General features: G+C 39.0%; 1 protein-coding gene across 9 annotated transcripts in view; it reads right to left on the bottom strand.

Annotated features, from left to right (window-relative positions):
- Nucleotides 1–968: 968 nt before the first annotated feature.
- CTBP1 (C-terminal binding protein 1) overlaps nt 969–19,269 on the bottom strand; it is a 228,587-nt gene continuing 210,286 nt past the window's right edge. For 8 of the 9 annotated variants that reach the window (XM_032187042.1, XM_032187049.1, XM_032187043.1 and 5 more), the window contains 5 exons: nt 17,393–17,607; nt 13,274–13,404; nt 10,943–11,070; nt 7,838–7,955; nt 969–2,239 (listed from right to left, as the gene is read on the bottom strand). In XM_032187042.1, coding sequence (XP_032042933.1) covers nt 2,053–2,239; nt 7,838–7,955; nt 10,943–11,070; nt 13,274–13,404; nt 17,393–17,607 — 779 coding nt within the window. In that variant the 3' untranslated portion in view covers nt 969–2,052. The remainder of the gene's footprint in view (nt 2,240–7,837; nt 7,956–10,942; nt 11,071–13,273; nt 13,405–17,392; nt 17,608–19,269) is intronic. The other variant, XM_032187044.1, reaches the window with a different exon arrangement.

Here is a 19,269-nt window from a genome sequence, read left to right as displayed (position 1 = left end):
AATTCTCAGCAGCCAGATGTTAAATGTTTGTTTTACAAACGTTAAAGGAGCTTCTTCAGCCCTACAAGGAATCATCTTAAGACGTGAATTACCAGTGAAATATGAAAATCCATTTCAAGTGCAGGAGATTGCATTTGATTTTTTTTTCACCAATGTTTTGGCCACAAAGCCAACTAGAAGCCTCTCTGCTGGGATAACCTGCAGCTTACAGCTGTTTTCTGATATGTTTCTGGAACGATTTTGCTATCAAATAAATCATGCTAGAGGACGTTTTTGTCTCTAGAAGGAAAAAACCTTCCACTCCTCCATGGAGACAAAATTTTGCTTTATGTATTCCTTGGGAACAGACACACAATTATCAGCCTTCCTTGGTTTGCAGCCTCCTGGCATTTTCCTAACAGAAGTGGAGGTGGGAATGGGAGACAGCAACTTTCCATGGATCCCATAAGAATTATTCAACAACACCCAGAAGTCGGCAGTTACTTGTTCAGATTAATGGTGAACACACAGGTAAGAGACAACCTACCAGGTTTATCTCCAGGTTGACTTCTCCCCATTCTCTATTTCCTTCATGCAGCAGCAAAACTTGCTCGTTATACTGTGCAGGGATGAAAGGACATCCTCAAAGGAGTGCAGTGATGCCAGAACAGCTTCCAGCTGAAAACCTACCATAAGAACACTTCTGCCTGTGAAACAATACAGCAAATCCAACCACGTCCTGCTGCACGCTTCCACCATCACAAAAGCAAATAAAACAATGGACACTTCTCACGTTGGACTTCGGCAAAAGACGTTTATTATTATTATTATTGTCGTGTTGCTGTTGTACCTGCTCTGCTCTGCCCACAGTGGTAGCATAAATGCTGTTACCATATTGTAGCTGACGATGCCGGTGTACAAATCAAAATCCATCTTAATTTCAAACTCCATTAGAAACACAGGAAAAAAAGATCAACATTTACGAAATGTAAAGGGAAAAATGGTATGGAAAGAATTTTTTTTTTATTATTTTTCAAGCTTCCAAGACGGTATTACAAACAACAGAGAGCAAAGTAAAGCTAGAAATGAAATACTTGACAGCATCTGTTTAAAAATTACAGCTAAGAAACCTAATAAAAGTTGAATAAACAGTTACTAGAAATAAAAATTTTTACACATATGATATTTGTCTGGGATTTTTATTTCTTTAAAATAATTCATACAAATGGTTACAGTCACAAACATGATTTTAACCAAAAATATTGCTAGCCTACCACATTACCAGGAAGGAATCAATGTAGGCAATGAAATGCTGCTACTTTTCAGTAGTCTAGTGCCTTTTTCGCATACCACCAATAATATATACTTTAACTGGTGACAAAAAGCACAATGCTCGTTTATACAAAACCTTTTTTTTCCTCAAAATCTCTTTGCAAGGTTGTCTTCATTTTGAAATAAGGGAATTCATGCCAAAATTAGGAGAAACGGTTTTTCTTTTGTTTACTAAATTATTCTAAAAAATAAGACAAGCAGGTAGAAAAAACAATGCACTGTGTGGCGTAGAAAGAAAAATGGGAAAAATTCATTGTCCTGAGAAGTTTGCCAACTGCCTCATTTTTGGGCATGTTTTAAAATATAAAAGAAAAGATTTTTAATCTCAAAATTGGTTTGTTGAATGCCTCCCTTATGTTTTTCCTTGTTGACAGCTAAGCAAACAAACCCTTTTTAATGTTCTAAAAACTGTACACAGACAAGTACATTCATGATATAATTAACTACTAACTTCTCTTGCTTAACAAAGAACCCATAGGACACAGAAACAGTGAATCAGTCCACTGGACAGGGACAAACTACAATTTATATGGAGGAAAAAATGCTTCCAAATCTTCTTTTTGTCTCCCACCTTTTCCTTTTATACTGTATATTGGACCAGTTTCTAAAACAATAATCGTCTCCTCCTGTAAGTTCATGGTTTTGCCTTTAATCAAAATCCAGGGTTTTGTGTTTGGTTATTTTTTTTTTTCCACACGCTGAAGTTGAAATCTCTGATGTTGGGAATGCTGTTTTCGTAGGCTACAATTGGTCGCTCGGGTGGTCTCTATCAGCTTCTGGTTTGACAGTTTGGCCGGGGGAAGGAGCATGGGGCGGGTGGGCTACAGCAGGGAGGCCGTGTGATAAAGACATAGGGTTGGGGACTATTCCTTCTACTGCCGTAGGTATGCCAGTTGGAGCCACGCTTACAACACCTGGGGGATACCTGCTGAGAGAAGAAGAGGAGACCACATGTTAAAACCCAGAGATGGCTGACAGGAAAGCCCACCTTGCCTCCTCCCAAAGGTACAGAGATGTTTATTTTATTTTCAGCCCAGTGAGACATACAGTTGGTTAAGCTCACGATGATACACCATATGTGGATGCTGTCAAATAAAGCAAAACATGCTGTGTTTCGCCCAAATGAGAAATAAAGACTTGCTAGGATTTGCTTTGGTTTGTTTTTTTGTTTTGTTTTGTTTTCTCCAATTTGAGATTTAATAGCAAGATTGACAGCATGGCAATGGAAACAACTGCTCGTCTCAAAGCAACTTGGGCTAGGTCTGCACAATACGTATGTCCTCTGGGACTGTTCCACAAGTTGACCTTTGGAAATTTTTTTGAAATTTTGACATTTTGCTGTTGTGGTTTGAAAACTATTTCTTTAGACTAATCTTGCAATCAGAGCTTTCTGACAGCCCCCTAAAAGAGGGATCACACTCACACTCTGAAGAGGACAAATTAACACCTATTACACCCAAGAATTATTATTTTTTTAAGCTCCAAACTTGCCACAGGTGTTGTCTGAAAGAGAACCAGTGCTAGTTATATAAACGGCAAATTGCTTTAGGCAGACTGCAAGAAAGAGAGATGCAAACACAGAACACTGTGGAAGGTTTTCAAGATTTCTTACTCTTTCTGGATGAACACCACAGTCCCTTTATAAATTTAATTTTAGGAATTTTAGCAATTTAATAAACAAAACACCCTCTGATTTAGCTTGATTTTATGATGGCTCTGATACTATCAAGCTAGAAGAAAAATCTTTCCAATCTACTGTTTCAGTCCCCATGTTCAAATGGAATTGATGAACACTTGTATCTCATGGTGCCTATACATAAAAAGAACAGCTATAAACAAATGACTTTTACAAAAATGTTTTCTCTTTAGCCAAGTACCTTGATCCCAGCTTGCTGGCCCACGCTGGCCACTTACACTGCCCCTTTGGTCCCATTCCCCATCACTCCATCAAACAGCTGCACTTATCCCTTCTTCTCTTCTGCTGTGTTCTGCTTACTCAAGCTCCCTAGTGAGAGCGCTACCCGTACTGAAAGCCTGAACACACAATCCTGCCACTTATTCATTGTGGCATTTGTTGGCCTGGTGTTTATTTAAAATTAAATGGAAGAAAAAGCGCATGTAGTCTAGGCAAGCTTTTTCAAATACCATGTTGTTCTGCAGGTGATTTTCCTCTCCTCTGAGTTCCGTACTGAATCCCTCAGGGAATTTCACCCCATTTCAGTAACATCTTTCCTAAAGTAATGCATGTTTGTACTGCTCACCCCAAGTTCCCTCAAACTGATACAAAATGAGCGCAGAACTTATGTAGAACAGCCAGGAAACTCTGAGGAAAAGCAGGATGAAATTCCATTTATTTGTTCTTTTTTCCACCACTTTTATTTTTGTTCTTTTTTCCACTTTTTTCCATCACGGGACCTGCTTTTTGCAGACTGTGCCAGAGGGGCTCAGCGTGGCTATATGATGGCACAGTGACAATGAGGACACTGTAGGCTGGACCACTCATCCTGGGAAAGATTCCTACAGACCCTAGTGCTGGCTGTTACCTGGGATGGATAACCAGGATGTGAAGGACCACACCACCTGTAGGCTGGAGAACTTTGTTCCCACTTGTACACGTATTTGCAGGGCTTCCTGTGCTAATTCCTTCTCCAGAGAGGTTCCTTAGAATTAATTTGCAGTTGCTAATGGAATTAGTTGCTTGTTTCAGTACTTCAATTTGAATCTTATTAATCAAATTTGCTCCAATTCCTATGAAAACTGTCCGACTGGGTATTGTTTTATTTATTCAAATTTAATTTTCAAACAGCTTATCTGTTACTTTAGGTGCTTTGTAAAAATCACAACAAGAAATGACAAGAATTCCTGTTTATAAGCCCAACACAGCAACCATTTCCAACACAGACCCTCCCTTTTTCAAAGCCATCTTCCCTGAGCATACACACGCAGAACAGGGACAGATCAGGGCAAATCCTCCAACTGTGTTTCCCTCAGGAAGAAAAGTCAGAGCTTCCCCTCCTGGAAGTGGACAGAACTAGATGAGAAGCACTAACAGTTATCTTACGGGCACGGTAAGCAGTCCAGACCACACATCTGTTATTCTGCACTTCAGATATTCTTTCTGTACATAAAAATGATCCCCATGGACACTGCGTTGTAACAACTGGGATTCTACCAGCCAGCACCTCTCCTCAGAAGCAAGCTTGCACTTCATAGAGTTGCTCCTAATCCTCCTCCTCTGGCAGCAGTAAGTCAAAACATTTTCCTTGTAAAATGTACACTGAGTTAAATTTTTGCAAAAGCAGGAGAGGTCAGTTACATCTCATCTGCTACTTCGTACTCTCCCTTCTCCCTTCCCACGTGGTCTTTATGCAAAAAAATACAATAGTCCTCTTAACTGGAACTGAAATACAACTTTAATTTCCATGTTAATCTCCAGTATTTTTTTATATTACAGTAGCACCTTTCACTACACTAAGCACTGTAAAAAAAGATGAGTCTGTCCCAAAAGCACTTAAAATTCAAGTGCCCAGGGCCAGGCTGAACCCAGGAGCTCCCTCTGAGCACCAGGCAGCCCTGCTGGGCTGGGCAGGGATGGAGCCTGGCAGGGGCTGCCCAGAGCCTGGGGGGCTCCTCCTGGGGTACTCCAGGAGCCGCCTGGACGTGGGGCTGTGCCCCCAGGTCAGGATGACCCTGCTGGGGCAGGGCTTGGAGCAGAAGGCCCCAGAGGTCCCTGGCAGCCTCAGGCACTCTGTGGTACTGTTAAGCACTACTGTATGTTACATTACATGCAGAGTCTAAAAATGACCAGTGAAATACCTCGGTGTGAAAAATCTCCTGGATGGTTACCATTATCTAACTACTCTCATCCAAGTACCTCTTAAGGACTGGGATATTCTCATCTCCTACCTGTTAGAAAGCAGAAAGATATGTCAAGATGTCTATAAATTGTACAACTACTGTTTACTGGCTGTGGTATTTCATTTCTCCTATAACCTGCTCTCTCTGTGACACAGAAAATGGCAGGGTATTATTTAGCAGGCAGCTCAGTAGCAAATTCACAGTAATAACACAAAAGCAGGGTATATTATGCCGCTTCACCAAGACTATTAAAAATATTTCCTTCTCGGGAATATTGTTAATCTGCACTGATGGGATAGGTCCTGTGAGCCTAACCCTTTGTGTTGATGGGGTGTCTTGCCTTTTTCCTAGCAAATGATTTTGTTTTCCACAGAAAACGAAGATATTCAGAATATCTAGATTATATTCTGCTGATGAATGTTCAATGTTCTTTGCTAGCGATAATATCTGATAATTTAAGAGCGCTCTCCTTTATCAAAATTCAAGTAAATGATATATCCCAAATTAAATAGCCTTGTTAGTTTTAGTTCACTGAAAGAGCTATTTGCATTTTTTAACATATAAATTATTATCCCAGGTCTTATCTTCTAATGCAATTACATGACTGTGATACAGTTATTAGCACATCTGAAACATCACACTGCCTGTGAAAGGCTCCACAACTCAGCTAGTTGAGCATAATCTTGCATTGCAAAGGGAAGACAGGAAAATTTGTTTCAAACAACCGGTTCAAATTCTGTATTTAATACAGCTAGGAATTAAGCACCAGCAAACACTGCTACTGAAACCTATCTCTTCATAAAGCTTGAGCTTCAAGTTCCATGTATTTCATACTGCACAAATAACAACTGCTTTAGCCCACACTCAAAGACCACTCTATCAGCCCTCCAAAAAGAAGCTTTTCGTATTTCTTGTATTACTCATGTTTCCCTCAAAATTGCCAAAGTGAGTTCTCTTTTGGATTTGAAAACAAATGTAAATTCGCATTTAACTTATGATTTATTTTATACTTTGAAAAAACTGACCGAAACAATGTCTACAAAAGGCATTTATTTCTGTTCTTATCCTGCTTAAATTAAATACATATGGTCTTTACCTTGTAAATTGTTAACTCCCCAGACGTTCCTAAGTTAAAAATCCATTTCTAACTGTGAAGCCTGCCTCTGCTGGGCTTGTGACTCCCCTCAGAAGGGAACAAGCAACTGCATTTTATTTGGGCACACAACCCTGCACTCAACTGCCACGACATAGTTAGAGTTATTACCCCCCGTTCAGGAACACCTGCCAATATCCTCAGCTGCATTCAGATATGCCCTGAGTAGTTCAAATTGAAGTCACTGAAACTAAATGCTGTGTGGAAGAGAATACGTACGCTTGAACTTTTCACTTCAACAAATAAAAACAGCCTTCTTCAGATATTTAGGGCTATGGGTACTTTTCTCAAAAAGAAGTACCTTGACGTGCACTGAGGTATGTGCATGTTGATCAAATCAAGGTTATTCTTTTCCTTCGGTGAGCTTACAGCTACTGCTGAGGAGATTAAGGCAGAGGGTGGTGATGCTCCCTCTGTCATCTCACCATCACTTTCTGAAGAGATTGCTAGAACTCCTTGGGACTTAAGAGCTTTGCCACACTTCTCAGCACTGCATGGTTGGGTTTTCATACAGCATTAACACAAAAAGAATTCCTACACCCAATAAAACTAAGGACAGTCCTCCTGAAGAAGGACAATGATAAGAAAGATGTATGAAGAGTAAGAGCAGAAAGATTAGAAGAAAGAGGTTAAAAAAAAAAAAGTATTGAACTGCCCCTTCCCCTCAAGTCAATGTCTTTCAGCAGCTGTTTGTAGCTTTCTCAGTCACCTTCATCCTACTTATGAGTAAATACCATACTTGAAGACAAAAAAATTGCAGAGTTTTTTATTAATAAAAATTGCGTGACGCTCAGTACTAGGAAAATCTGCTGCTAGGACAGCTGCTAGGGCTAAAGGGATAGAGAAAGACTACCAAGCAAAGTAAACTAAGGAACATACATACTCAATGTGGAAAAAATTACCCCTTCCTACTAATTATTAAAAGCTGCTTTCACAGTTGATTGAGAACGCATCGATTAAAACCCTCAAATGCTTATAAAGAACATCTCAAAAATAAAATGCAAAATTTAGAAAACACTATTTGAAACATATTTTCATAAACACCACAGGCTATTCCACTGTATTCATTAACTGAATTATTTGTTCCCTCATGTCTGGAGGCCACAAAACACACAGCAATACTTTACTATTGAAAGTCTTTCTTTAACCTACCGCTTTATCGTTACCCTCAGAAAAAAAGAACAAAAACTTCCACTGCACTCACTCGAGATGACCAGAATTGTTTCAGTGGAACATATAGAAGACCGTATATTGTTCAGATATTACTAACCACAAAAAAAAAAAAAAGAAAGATAAAAGAAAGATAAGAAAAGGAAACAGACTTATGCACTGCATGACTGATTTCAGTAACTAGCAAAACAAGATTATCTTCCTGAATGCAACAATTATGAAAACAATACAGTGGAAGCCTGATCCAAAGACACTTCATTTATTAATAGGAAAGTCATTTCTTTATTCCAGAATACTTACCTTTGACTTAGGCAAGTATTTCTTTTACACCTGCAGCATGCTTACCTGTATGCAGCACCATTAAGCTCTGGATGAACAACTCCGGGATCCATGCTGGCCCAATGTGTAGCTGCAGTCAAATGATCTTTGTTAACACAGTTTTTCAGACTGTCTGGAATACGACCTAGGATGAAGCAAGGGAAAACAAACAAACAAAAATTACATTTAAATCATGTTATATACTCTCAATTTATCCAGATTAAAAACAGAGTTACAAACATTTGTGTATTTAAAATACATAAAAACACATTAAGAGATCATTTTTGATCCTCACTGCTCTCCTTTTGCCTGGGACTTAGTTGTTAATGTGCTGCTTTTTATTTCTCTCTCTCTCTTTAATATATCCTGTTCTTTATATACATGGTCTCAATAAAACAATAACCACTAAGATTCATACTTCCCAAGAACCTAAAATTTGAACATACAGCATGGCTGTATATATGTTATAATACAATTTTATTATTACATGCAATACACAGATACAATCCAGATTTTCTTCATGGCAACAGGAGTACTTCCACCTATTTCAACAGACGATCATTTGGAGCCTGTGTTTTTTTCTGACATCTGTTTTAATGTATCCCTTCTGAAGTGTAATCTAGCTGTGGATTCGCGCACACAGAGGCAGAAAGAGTAAAGCTGAAGACAACCACTGCTTCTGCTGGCAAGAGTACTCAAAGAATACTATCAAGACTTAACCATGCTCCACCATTAAGAATTCATTTTTTTTGGTCAAAGACTTACTACTCTTTGCTTGCTCTTTCTATCCATCAGCCTGGCCATGATGGGGCTGCAAAAAAAGACCTTTCACAGAATTTAGTTTATCTAGCGAACACTATCAAATAGTTCTGCCTCCATGACCTGCACTTATACTACTAAAACTTCCCATATCTCCCAAGCACAACCCAAAAGGGCTTCTTAGTCCAGTACTAGACAAGGTAAGGTAAATGCCCCATTACGAGTGTATTTCTACCATTTCCCTGATTAGAAATCATTTTCTAATGTTAGCTGAAATATATAACCACCTTATCTTCTACCAAAATTACCCATAAATTTAAGCAGTATCTTTTTCTGATGTTTACCCTTCTCAGGAATTTCTTGGCTGCGGCCATCTCTTCCCATCCCTCTCAGCCTTTATTTGCTGTAAGGCATGCTCTACTAGTCTCCCCTTGCAAAATATTATTTATTTTAAACTTATGTCGTAACAGTATTTTCACTTGCCATGCTTGCCCTCTTATTTCTTCCATTATTGTTTTCAGCAATCCTCCTTATTTACTATTTTCATATTCAAGGACATTGGATCTTTGCTTATTGTTTTTACTTTATACAGCAGCACATCACTGACTTTTTTGGAACAGCAGAACAAGTTAGCATGTTTGTCTTCAGCATGCATTGATTTATTGTACACCTTTTTCCAATTAGTTTCTCTCTCAACACCCTTTCTCCTCTTTGTTCCCCTGTGGCGTTCACATATTCAGCTTCATCCCACACTTCCTGTACCTTTCCTACATTTGTTTCACTGCAATTCATTGTCTTTCTCACCTCCCTAATGTTGGCCTTAGTTTGATCCTGGTACAAGCCATGTGCAAACACTGAAGCGATGACAGCTTCAATACAAATCAATGATTTAGATCGCTGATAGCACAATCTCAGACTATAAGAAAATACAGGCCTGTCTTCCCAGGAACATACATTTGGGCTATTGCACAATATTTAACCTAAAACTAGCTCTGTATAGCTGACTCCTGTTTTCAGATCTTTGCTCATTAATGCTTATTTGCACATCAATCATCCCCCACTGTAGCTATGGTATGCTGGTTTGTGCAATCTCTCCCAGAGCTATTTGGACACTTGTAATAGTTATACAACAGCTTCATGAATGTACTGTTCGAGTTCTTCTGGAGGATAGGCACAAAGACTAATTCCAGGAAAAGGATGGTCAGCCTCTTCAGGTTACCTCTCAAATAAAGAGAAATAGGCCTGCAAAGAGCAATTCGAATCAGGAGCTTTAGAGGTGCCCTTGATCACCATCCAGAGAATCCTCTTCTTTCTGCCCAGGCTATAAATGAAACTGAATTGTCTAGCCTCTCTCTAGGCATAAGATCCAGGACAAGCTACTGCTAGTGCTTTTTGTACAGCAGAGCAATGTCTTGGCACTGCACCACTCTCAAGGTGACACAGACAGCCCTTCACGTCTGTAGAGCATTCAGCCTATATTGCCAAGGGGAAAACAGCAAAGTCCTACTAAAGAGAGAACATTAGTGCTTAATGAATCATTTTCCAGCATGAAAATACTCCCTTTTATTTTAGGCTAACAAGGGATTCAAACCAAAGCCAAATGGCTCACTCTTCTCATTTTATTTATTAGCAGTGCATGTTCAAGACATAACTGTTTTTTTTCTTATGTGAACAGTTTACAATTACATGGTAGTTATACAACAAACAGATTTTGTCCTTTAAAATGCCAGCCCTCCTTAGCAATGCTTTTTAAAAAAGGAACATCTAAAAAAAAAGAGTACCTACCAACAAATACTGAAAACTTTGTTTTGATATTAAGACTGAATTGTGATACAAGTCTTGCTTGGAGCAGCATGGAACTCTACATGCTTTATCTTAAAGTATTACAACCTGAAAGACACTGAAATTCCAGACTGTCCTCTAAGACAAATTTAGATGAAATTTGGAAAATACAAAGAGAAAAGAATAATGGAAAAGAAACTGCTCATGACAGGTTTGAGGGGACATCTATGAAAACCTATGGAAGATGCCAGTAATATCTGGTTGACTTGCAGTAAAATCCATCACATGGCTAGTATTTACAGGCAACAAAAATAAAAAGGGGGTTTTTCACAGTTAAACATGTTTCTGTTACATGGAAAAAATACTTCTTCTGCACTTCCTGCCTTTTCTTTGTAATTGTAATAAATCATCCAAATTTATCTGTTCCAGTGCTGACAACAAACCTTGTATTTGCTGGTTTCTATGTCCCAAATACTAAAAGCATAAACAAAACCTGAGTATGGTTCTTTTCAGCATCTTTCATGACTGAAGAATGAAAATGTCTGTGAAGACGAAATACACAACAAAGAAGATAATGAGGTGAGTTAGTACCTGTGATCGCCCTCCGGATCTCTCGTGCTGCTTCCTCCCGCATCTCAATTGAGGCTTGTTCACTATACCACGCTGCATGTGGGGTACAGATCAGGTTTGGTGCATCCTTCAAGGGGCCCTGACTAAAGCTAAATGAAAATTTAAAACAAGATCAAATGACAAAAAAATATTGGGGGTGTAAGGGAAAAAAAGGGGTGCAGGGGGAAATCCAGAGGGATTTGTATATACATTCAGATTAATTTCTACAGCAGAAAAGAACTGCATTTGTATTCCTTGTTGGGTTTATTTTACATTCCATCAATTAATTTAATACACTATTCATAGTATAAATAAAGAGCAATCACCTCGCATTGACTTAAAGGGTAGAACCTAGGTAAAGTAGCACTAGCAGCAATATCAGCTTCTGTCCAATGCGCTTATTGCTAACTACAGCCACTGCCATTCCAGTACTCGTGCAGAAATGCATGAAGCAAGACCTAAATCAATTCAGGATGCCACTCTGTTTGTCCATCCATCAGTTTTACTTTTATTGCACTAACTTTGCTATCTCAAAGGTCTGACACTTAGTCATTAAAAAATACATCTAACAATTATTTGCACGTTTATACAAGCTTATCAATCAGAATCCTCAACTTTTTGATAATTCATGTATTTGTTCTGTTATTTTAAACTATTTGTTTCTTTCCTGTTCTGTATAGAAACTCCGAAGAAAGAAGGAAATTTACATGATGGATTGATTTCCAGGGAAAGCAATGAATAAGGTGCTATCACAAAATCAAAGTAAAAAAACTGAAAATAGTGGAAACTTGCTCCTCCTACCTATTTTCAGTTTTAATAATTTTACAGTCAGCTGCAACAACTGTAGAACAAGTATTTTAAGACAAAAGTGTATATTCAAAGTTGGTAGGAATTCATAAAATTATAGATTACATTCGGAGTTTAATAAACATCAGAATATTTGGCAAAACTCTTGAATAAAGAAGTGCATGCTGCGCTCAGATAGACATGCAGCACTGAAGCCAAAGGAAATTGTGGCTGTAATCCTGCAACTGAATCTCTGCAGATGGCATCTCCATGCAGTAAATGGGGCTTCCTACAGGTGCAAAGGTCTGCTTGTGCAGATCTGAGATCTGAATTGTGAAGAATGTGTATCTCAGAAAGTCTCTTGAGCTGTTAGACTCCAGCTTTGCACAGCACTACTGCATTGTAATGACCACATTTAGAAGTACATGAATGCAGGGTATGCATAAATAAAATTAAATATTTGTGATGTGGCATTGTGTCTCAGCAGATAACAAAATTCTATCTATAAGGACACTGTTGCAATTTTTTTTAGTGTTCTATTCGCCTCTTGCAAGCTGATTCAAGAGAGACTGTCCTCTCTCCAGTCTTCACAACCTGCCCTCGGGTCTTGAATCTGTTCCTCTTCAAAAACCTACATGGATGGTTTCTGTTAAAATTAACATTTCTCCCTGCCCAGACTGAGCATTCGAAAAAGGCTTGCCACATACAAGCACTATAAGCTAGTGCAGTCTATTCTCATAATTCAAAGTCAGGCTCAAAATTCCAGGACATATAAACAAGGCTCGTTGCTGTTTAGCAGTGCTGGTATCAGAATACCAATGCCACTTTGGGAGTGGTACATTTCTGCCCAAAACACTGGAGATACTCAGTGTCTTTCAGAAAAGTAAGGCCAGTGCTACCAGCTCTGCTAATGACAGCAGTTACTGCTCTCCTGACAAAGAGAAAGGGTAAAAAAAAAAAACAGGCCTGAACTCTCACCACCTTTCTTTACATTTTTTTTTTTTTTTTTTTTTTTTTTCAACCTGGTATGTTTATGGCCTTCCTGAAGAGGGAAGTTGGACAGAAATCATGCTTTTTCCTCCAGAAAGGTGTCATAAAGTACTTGTTTCTCACACCAAAGCTCAACCCTTTGCCTTCTGAAAGCCTGTTCAGACATCATCATTAGTTACCTCTGGAGTTTCATCAACAACAAAGGAACACTTCCTCTCAAAGCCAGGACACAATTCTGTGCCCAGCACTAGAACTTGTGTCCCTGATACTTCTACTGAATAAACCCATTGCATTTTTATTTTATTTTAAAAAAGGCATTAATCTTGGGTGTCATTTTTTCACTTCTGACAATATACACAAGCTCCATCTACTTTTGCATTAGTCCAGTGCTGCGCAGATTCATGTTGCTTTACTAAGGAGTATTTAGCTACCAAATGAAGGGAAAACTCATTTACTTGTTGCTGTTGATCGTATCATGCACTACGACTTAAAAATAAGAAAGTGAACAAAATAAAAAGAAAAGAAAAGGAAAAGCACCTGAATGGTTCTGACTCATGTACATCTAAGGCTGCCCCTCGTATCCTTCCTTCCTTCAGGGCCTGTGCAAGTGCTTTTTCGTCTACTAACCCACCTCGAGCTGTGTTGACCAGGAAAGCCCCTTGTCTCATCTAGGGAAAGTTAAAAACAAGAATGATGAAATAAAAATAAATGAAATAAAATCGTTGTGGCATTATTTTTTTTACTCAAAAGAAGCATCCAATACAACAAAGGCTATTCAGCTGATTTAACCTGTAACAGTTGTCTTCCCTTTCCATTGGAAAGTACCACACAATGTGATGCTTCTAACATAAAATGCTATTTCACAGCATTTAATAACCTTGTTTCTTTTAAGTAGTGTCTTTTTATAGAAGCGTTGTTTCATATATTGTGCAGTAACATGATCAAAAGATACAACTGTGCATATGAAACGGACAGATCATTTTATGCCTTTTTATTCCACTGTGAAATTGCATGAGACAGAAACTACAGTACATTCTTAAACAAATTCATATTTTGTGGTTTTAAACTTTCACACAAATAAAAGCCTGTATGAATTTTTCAGAAAAATCAACGCTTTTGGATTTTCAAACACTTTTCCCTTTAGTTGCCAAAACACAGTAGACCTATGTTTTATTTATTGTTGTGACTTCAGCTTCCTCCTCCCTGTAAGACTTTTGAAATAAAGGTCTAAAGGATTCTTACGTTATACAGTTAAAAGGCATGAAAATGAATTTGGTTGAGAATGCTGTGTGCCCAGGAGAGAAGCTGTGTTGTGCATTGTGCAGATTAGCATTGTAGATGACACTGTGTGGGGAGAACTACAAGAATTTATACCACAATATATCCACAACATGAAAACAAAGTGGAAGTTTAAATAAGAGAGATGGTACAGAAAAAAAAGAAATCCTACATCTTGCTTCCAGCCACCCTAATGCTTCATCTTTTAGCAGTCATCTCATACACAGCTTCTGATCTCAGAAACATTTAAATATACGAAGGTAAGCGTATGAAGAGCAGGAACCATGATGAAGATGAAGGATAAAAATCTCATTTTGAACTGACTCCATCTCTCACCGTAAGAAGAAGAAAACTCCAACATTTTGACACCACATCAACTACTTAAAGCCTACACAGCAAACCGAAGCTTATGTAAATGGCTCCTTTCTCTGAAAGGGATTCAAAATGCCAAATTCATGAACAACAAGGAGGTTTGGATGAAAGTCAGCTACAAGAATTTTTTTTACATGAGCTCATTGGATATATTAAACAATTAACATGCATATGCTTGCAGTGGAGTTTGAAGAAAAAAAAAGAAAACATATTTTACTGGCCAACTCACTAGCTTTCATCTGTCCCTGCCTCTCCCCATTTGCAGAGACTTGGGCTTAAAGGAGAACATTTATTGGTCTGTATAGCAAAACCAAAGTCCATTTACAGTGGAATTAAGGGATACTTCAGTTTTATGCAATCAACTTGGGAATTTGAGCTGTGAGGAAATGGTGGCATGACCTTAAGTTGGTCTTGCAACAATAAGGCGTTCCTGATGGAGCCATCACTGCACCTCCACTCAGTTAGAAAGCTGTGAGAACTAGATTAAATCTAGCACAGGAGGGCTCACCCAAGTAGCAATCACACCTGCTACACAGACATGGCACGTAGGCTTGTGGGAGCTTGTACTGACTTCCTATTTCTGTGTTCTTGGAAATGGAAGGGTGATTTTGAGGTTTAAGTATAGCCTAGTGCATTCATATGCGCTTTGAAGAACTTGAAAATTTTCATCAGTGAGCTCTGTTAAAATCTTCTGTCCATCCATAAGAACCTGAAGTTTTCGGGATTATTTATAAAACTCTAAAGCTAGTACTAAGGCAAGCCCAAATCAAACAGAACATGGACACACAAATGCATTCTAGTGGGAATGAACTATGTGACTCACGACAAACCAGAAGGGTGGATGCAGCTGGAGGTGACCCTTTACAATGGGTGGAAGCTTGAAAGAGAATGTCACAGCCAGAACTGCTGACAGCTGTTAGTATTCACCTGCATTAAACCTGCAGAGCTGCTTTAAAAGCGTATTGTGTTTAATTGCAGCATCATCTTCTCCAATTTGTAGAACTGAAATGAGCTCAGTTTCTCTTAAGAGCGCTTGATTATCATGGGTTCAAAAACACAAGCTTGAAACACTTCTCTGAGCTACTCTGGGACTACAAGGTTAGGCAGAACATTGACTAATTAAAGGGAAAGGCCACTGAAAGAGAAGATGGCACCAAATTTTCGAAGACATTTTAAGGCTATGTGATTTCTGATTCTGAAAAAAATTCAGGGTGGGTCTTTAGGGAAATGAGTTTGCCTGGTCTAGTGGAAGGTGTCCCTGCCCAAGGCAGGGGCGTTGGAATTAATGATCTTTAAAGTCTTTTCCAACCCAAACTATTTTGTAAGATGCACCATGCTTCTCTACAATTTGTTTAAAACCTGGTTATTACGTGAACATGCAATAGTGGGTAAAAGTGGCATGCGATGTGCTCTAAAAATTTCAGAGCAACTCCAGCATCTGGCAGCCTCAAAAAGCTGTTCTGCTCTTTTCAATAGATATTCAGAAGATCTGGTCTACACAAACCAAGCAATCAAGAATGATCTGAGGTAGTCAGATTTTCTGGTTTTCAGTGCTGGGTAACATTCACATCAGCTGTTACGAAACAGAGTGCTTCATCCAAACTTCTATCCAAAGCAAAAACTAACACTTTAACCTAAGCTTCTAAATAAAGGACAAGAAGTAGCAAGATAAATGCTTACGATATCCTTCCCAGGTTTTATTATATGCATTTCATTTCAGATGGTATCACTCACTTTTAACCTCTTCTTCTGTTTGCTTCTCTGATTAATGCACTAAGCACTCTCCAGAGCTGATACCATTTATCCACCTCTGCCTAAAAACTTGCTGTGATAAACTGGCCCAAGTTTCACAGCCCACAACAGTGACTGCTGCTAAGCCTCTAACTGGTGCCGCTGAATTCAGTGCAGTTCTGTTTGGGTTCAGATGTCTGGCCATCTAACCATATAAAAAATATACAGCGTAATGTATCAGCGGAGAAGAAAGAGAATCTTCAGGGCAGGGCGACAGAGCTCAGCTGTCCGAGTGATCTGCATTTTAAATTTATGACTTTTTGAAGTTTTAAATCCCAAGCCCTGATTTTACATTGGGATGGGTCTGCAATGTCCCTCAACTCTCAAATCAAGACACATGATATCATCAGATGTATATGTAACACATTCAGTAATTGCTTCAGTTCTAAAGTTCAAGAGCAGTAGGTCCAAACTACTTCTCAGAAACCAAGCCATGATTTTACTGCAAAAGAGTGTAACTGTTACTGTAACCAATACATGGATATACTACATGTATAATGAACATAAAAATAAAAAATCAGTTACTGTATCATTAGGATTTCTTTCCTGCACACTATCTACACCTTTATATCTATGTTTTATTTCCTACTGTTAACTATGCTGAGGTTGGAGTCAGAACCTGGAGATTTAACAAAAAGCTTACTGTTGAATTAGCCTGCAGTGGAGCAGTTTCTACACGCCTACATTCTGAAGTGATTTTAATATTACCTAAAGCTTTAGGGAGAGTTTGGGACTAATTCAAATAGGATTAGTTTTCCCAAATAATGCGATGCTGGAGAAGTGATCGACCCGGGAAGCGCTCTGCAAGCCTCGGCACTGAGCACAGGGGGGCGGCATTTAGTCACAATCCCTCCGTTCTGCCTGACCATCCCAGCCGAGGGAGTGAAAGACAGAATTGCTACCTGCAAGTCTAGGTAAAGGAGGTAGCTACCAGAAGACAGAGGAAAAAAGTGCATAAACACAACTTCATTAAATCCAAACAACATGGAGAAGAGCACGTTATTTCCACGAGTGCAATGTTACTGAGGAAAACAGACAAGAAAAGCAACGATACATAAGGCACCAGCTATCTCCCAGTCAGTTATAAACCTGCTTAATTTCAACGTAGGAAAAGGGAAATTGCTTTCAAATGAGAATCTGCACGTTTACATAAAGCAACTCTGTACAGTGTCAGCCACCAGCACCTGTGCGGAGGGCACGCACAGCGATTATTACCTGCTTTATAGTGAAGTCGTTAATAAGGTGATGATTGTGTTCGTTCAAGTTGCAGTGCAGGGTAACACAGTCACTGTGGAACAGCAGGTCCTGCAAAGTGCTCACCCGCTGCAGTCCCAGAGCACGCTCCATGCCATCTGAGAGGTATGGGTCATAAAAAATCACACTGAAGCCAAAAGCTTTGGCACGTAGTGCTACTGCTTGCCCAACACGCCCTGCAACAAGAAGAGATGGAATGAGAACAGATGTGAAGCAGCTGGTGTAAAGCACCCTCCTCCTTCCCACTGCGAACGCTTCCATCGAGTGATACCATTTTGTACAGCAACTGGAAGGGGATAAAACAGAGGCGTCTCCCATCCCACTCGAAATCCTCGTTGAGATGAGTAACGTTACATCGGGACTGCTTCACGCAGCCTTGCTCCAAACAAAGCAGGTCTGCACCTTTTGCAACCAGGGATGTGAAGTGCCAGAAGATGCCACGTAATCTGCACTAATCTGTGTAATACAAGGGCCTGCCTGCTGGGCCTGTTTATGGTAAAACACTACTGCTTGCGAACACATCCTGCCAAGGACTTATTCTTACCCATGTCGGACCAGCTGGCTTTAATAAAAAGCTATAAAATTAATCCTCAAAAATGGATGCAATAAAAGATAATTTGTTTAATCTGAAGCTGAGTGATTCTCAGCACATAGGATCTCCTTTCTGCACTAGCATTTTCTTTCATTTTGAGTAACATCCTTTCAGCACTAAAATGCCTGTAAGGATCCTGTCATTTGAAGCTTTTAAAAATTCTGTACCCATTTCCTTAAATCATAAATAAATGCAGTCCATCACAAGGCACCTAGTTAAGAAGAGTGCAGTACCATTCATCATTCACAATTCCCTTAGCTTTTCCCTGTTCATCTTTCCTTACTGTCGTATTATTTTAGAGAGCTCGTGTTCAAAATTGCTTTTTGGGCATGACTCCATGGGGATGTTTATCAGGAGGTGTGTATTTCCCTTTGAAACACTACCAGTAAAACACAGAAAAGGAGCAAGTATATTCATTGAGTAAGGATATTTTGAAGAATGAGGATAAAAACTCTTCAGTTTAGATGACTACACGCAGTAGGGTATTACAAATATTAGATAAAGACATTTCAAGAGTATCAGCCACTAGATAGACCATAATAACCACGTCTCATTTGAAAAAAAAGAAAGTCAACGAGTTTTCCTTTGTAACATCTGAGCTTGCTCTAAAAAAGAACCGAATTAACACAGGGAAATCCTGTATCTTTCCAATTGTGCTTGAAGGGATTTCCCTGTGCTTTTCAGTTTCTCTTTCAATAAACTTAAGAAGCCACAAGAAGAAAGGGTTTTTGTTGATCATTTAACCTGAACTCAGTTGTTCTGCAGTGCTTAGGAACAGATGTGCTTGGAATATTAAACAGCGTGTCAATCTGATGGGGGCTGTCTGCTTTTCTTTGGGGACACCAACTTAAAAAGCTCTTCAAGATATTTTATTTCAGTACCTGCGTACATGTTATTTGTTTGTTTTTCAAGCTGTTTTTTTAAAAAAACATCAGTAAGACTATTTTCAGCACAAACACTATTATTTTCAGATTTTGGCATGTTCACAGCTCAGGAAACCAGTCACACAACTGTAAACAATCTTTTTTTTTTTCTTTTTTTTAAGCTAGCAGATCGCTTTTACTCTAGCTCCATTCATTTTCACATGCGACGTTCTGTCATCTGTTCTTTTTCGCACTCTTTACAACATCAATACCTGAGGGGATTCACGGCAGAGAAATCTCTTACAACAGCTTCTCCATTTAAAACTACACTTTCCATTCATTGCAGCCTGGCCAATATACTAACAACACTCTTAAATGTGCTC

The sequence above is a fragment of the Aythya fuligula genome, chromosome 4 (genome assembly GCF_009819795.1).
Source record: "Aythya fuligula isolate bAytFul2 chromosome 4, bAytFul2.pri, whole genome shotgun sequence".
Taxonomy (NCBI): Eukaryota; Metazoa; Chordata; class Aves; order Anseriformes; family Anatidae; genus Aythya; species Aythya fuligula.
Note: the sequence above shows the minus strand (reverse complement) of the source record. Positions and strands in the feature narration are given on the sequence as shown.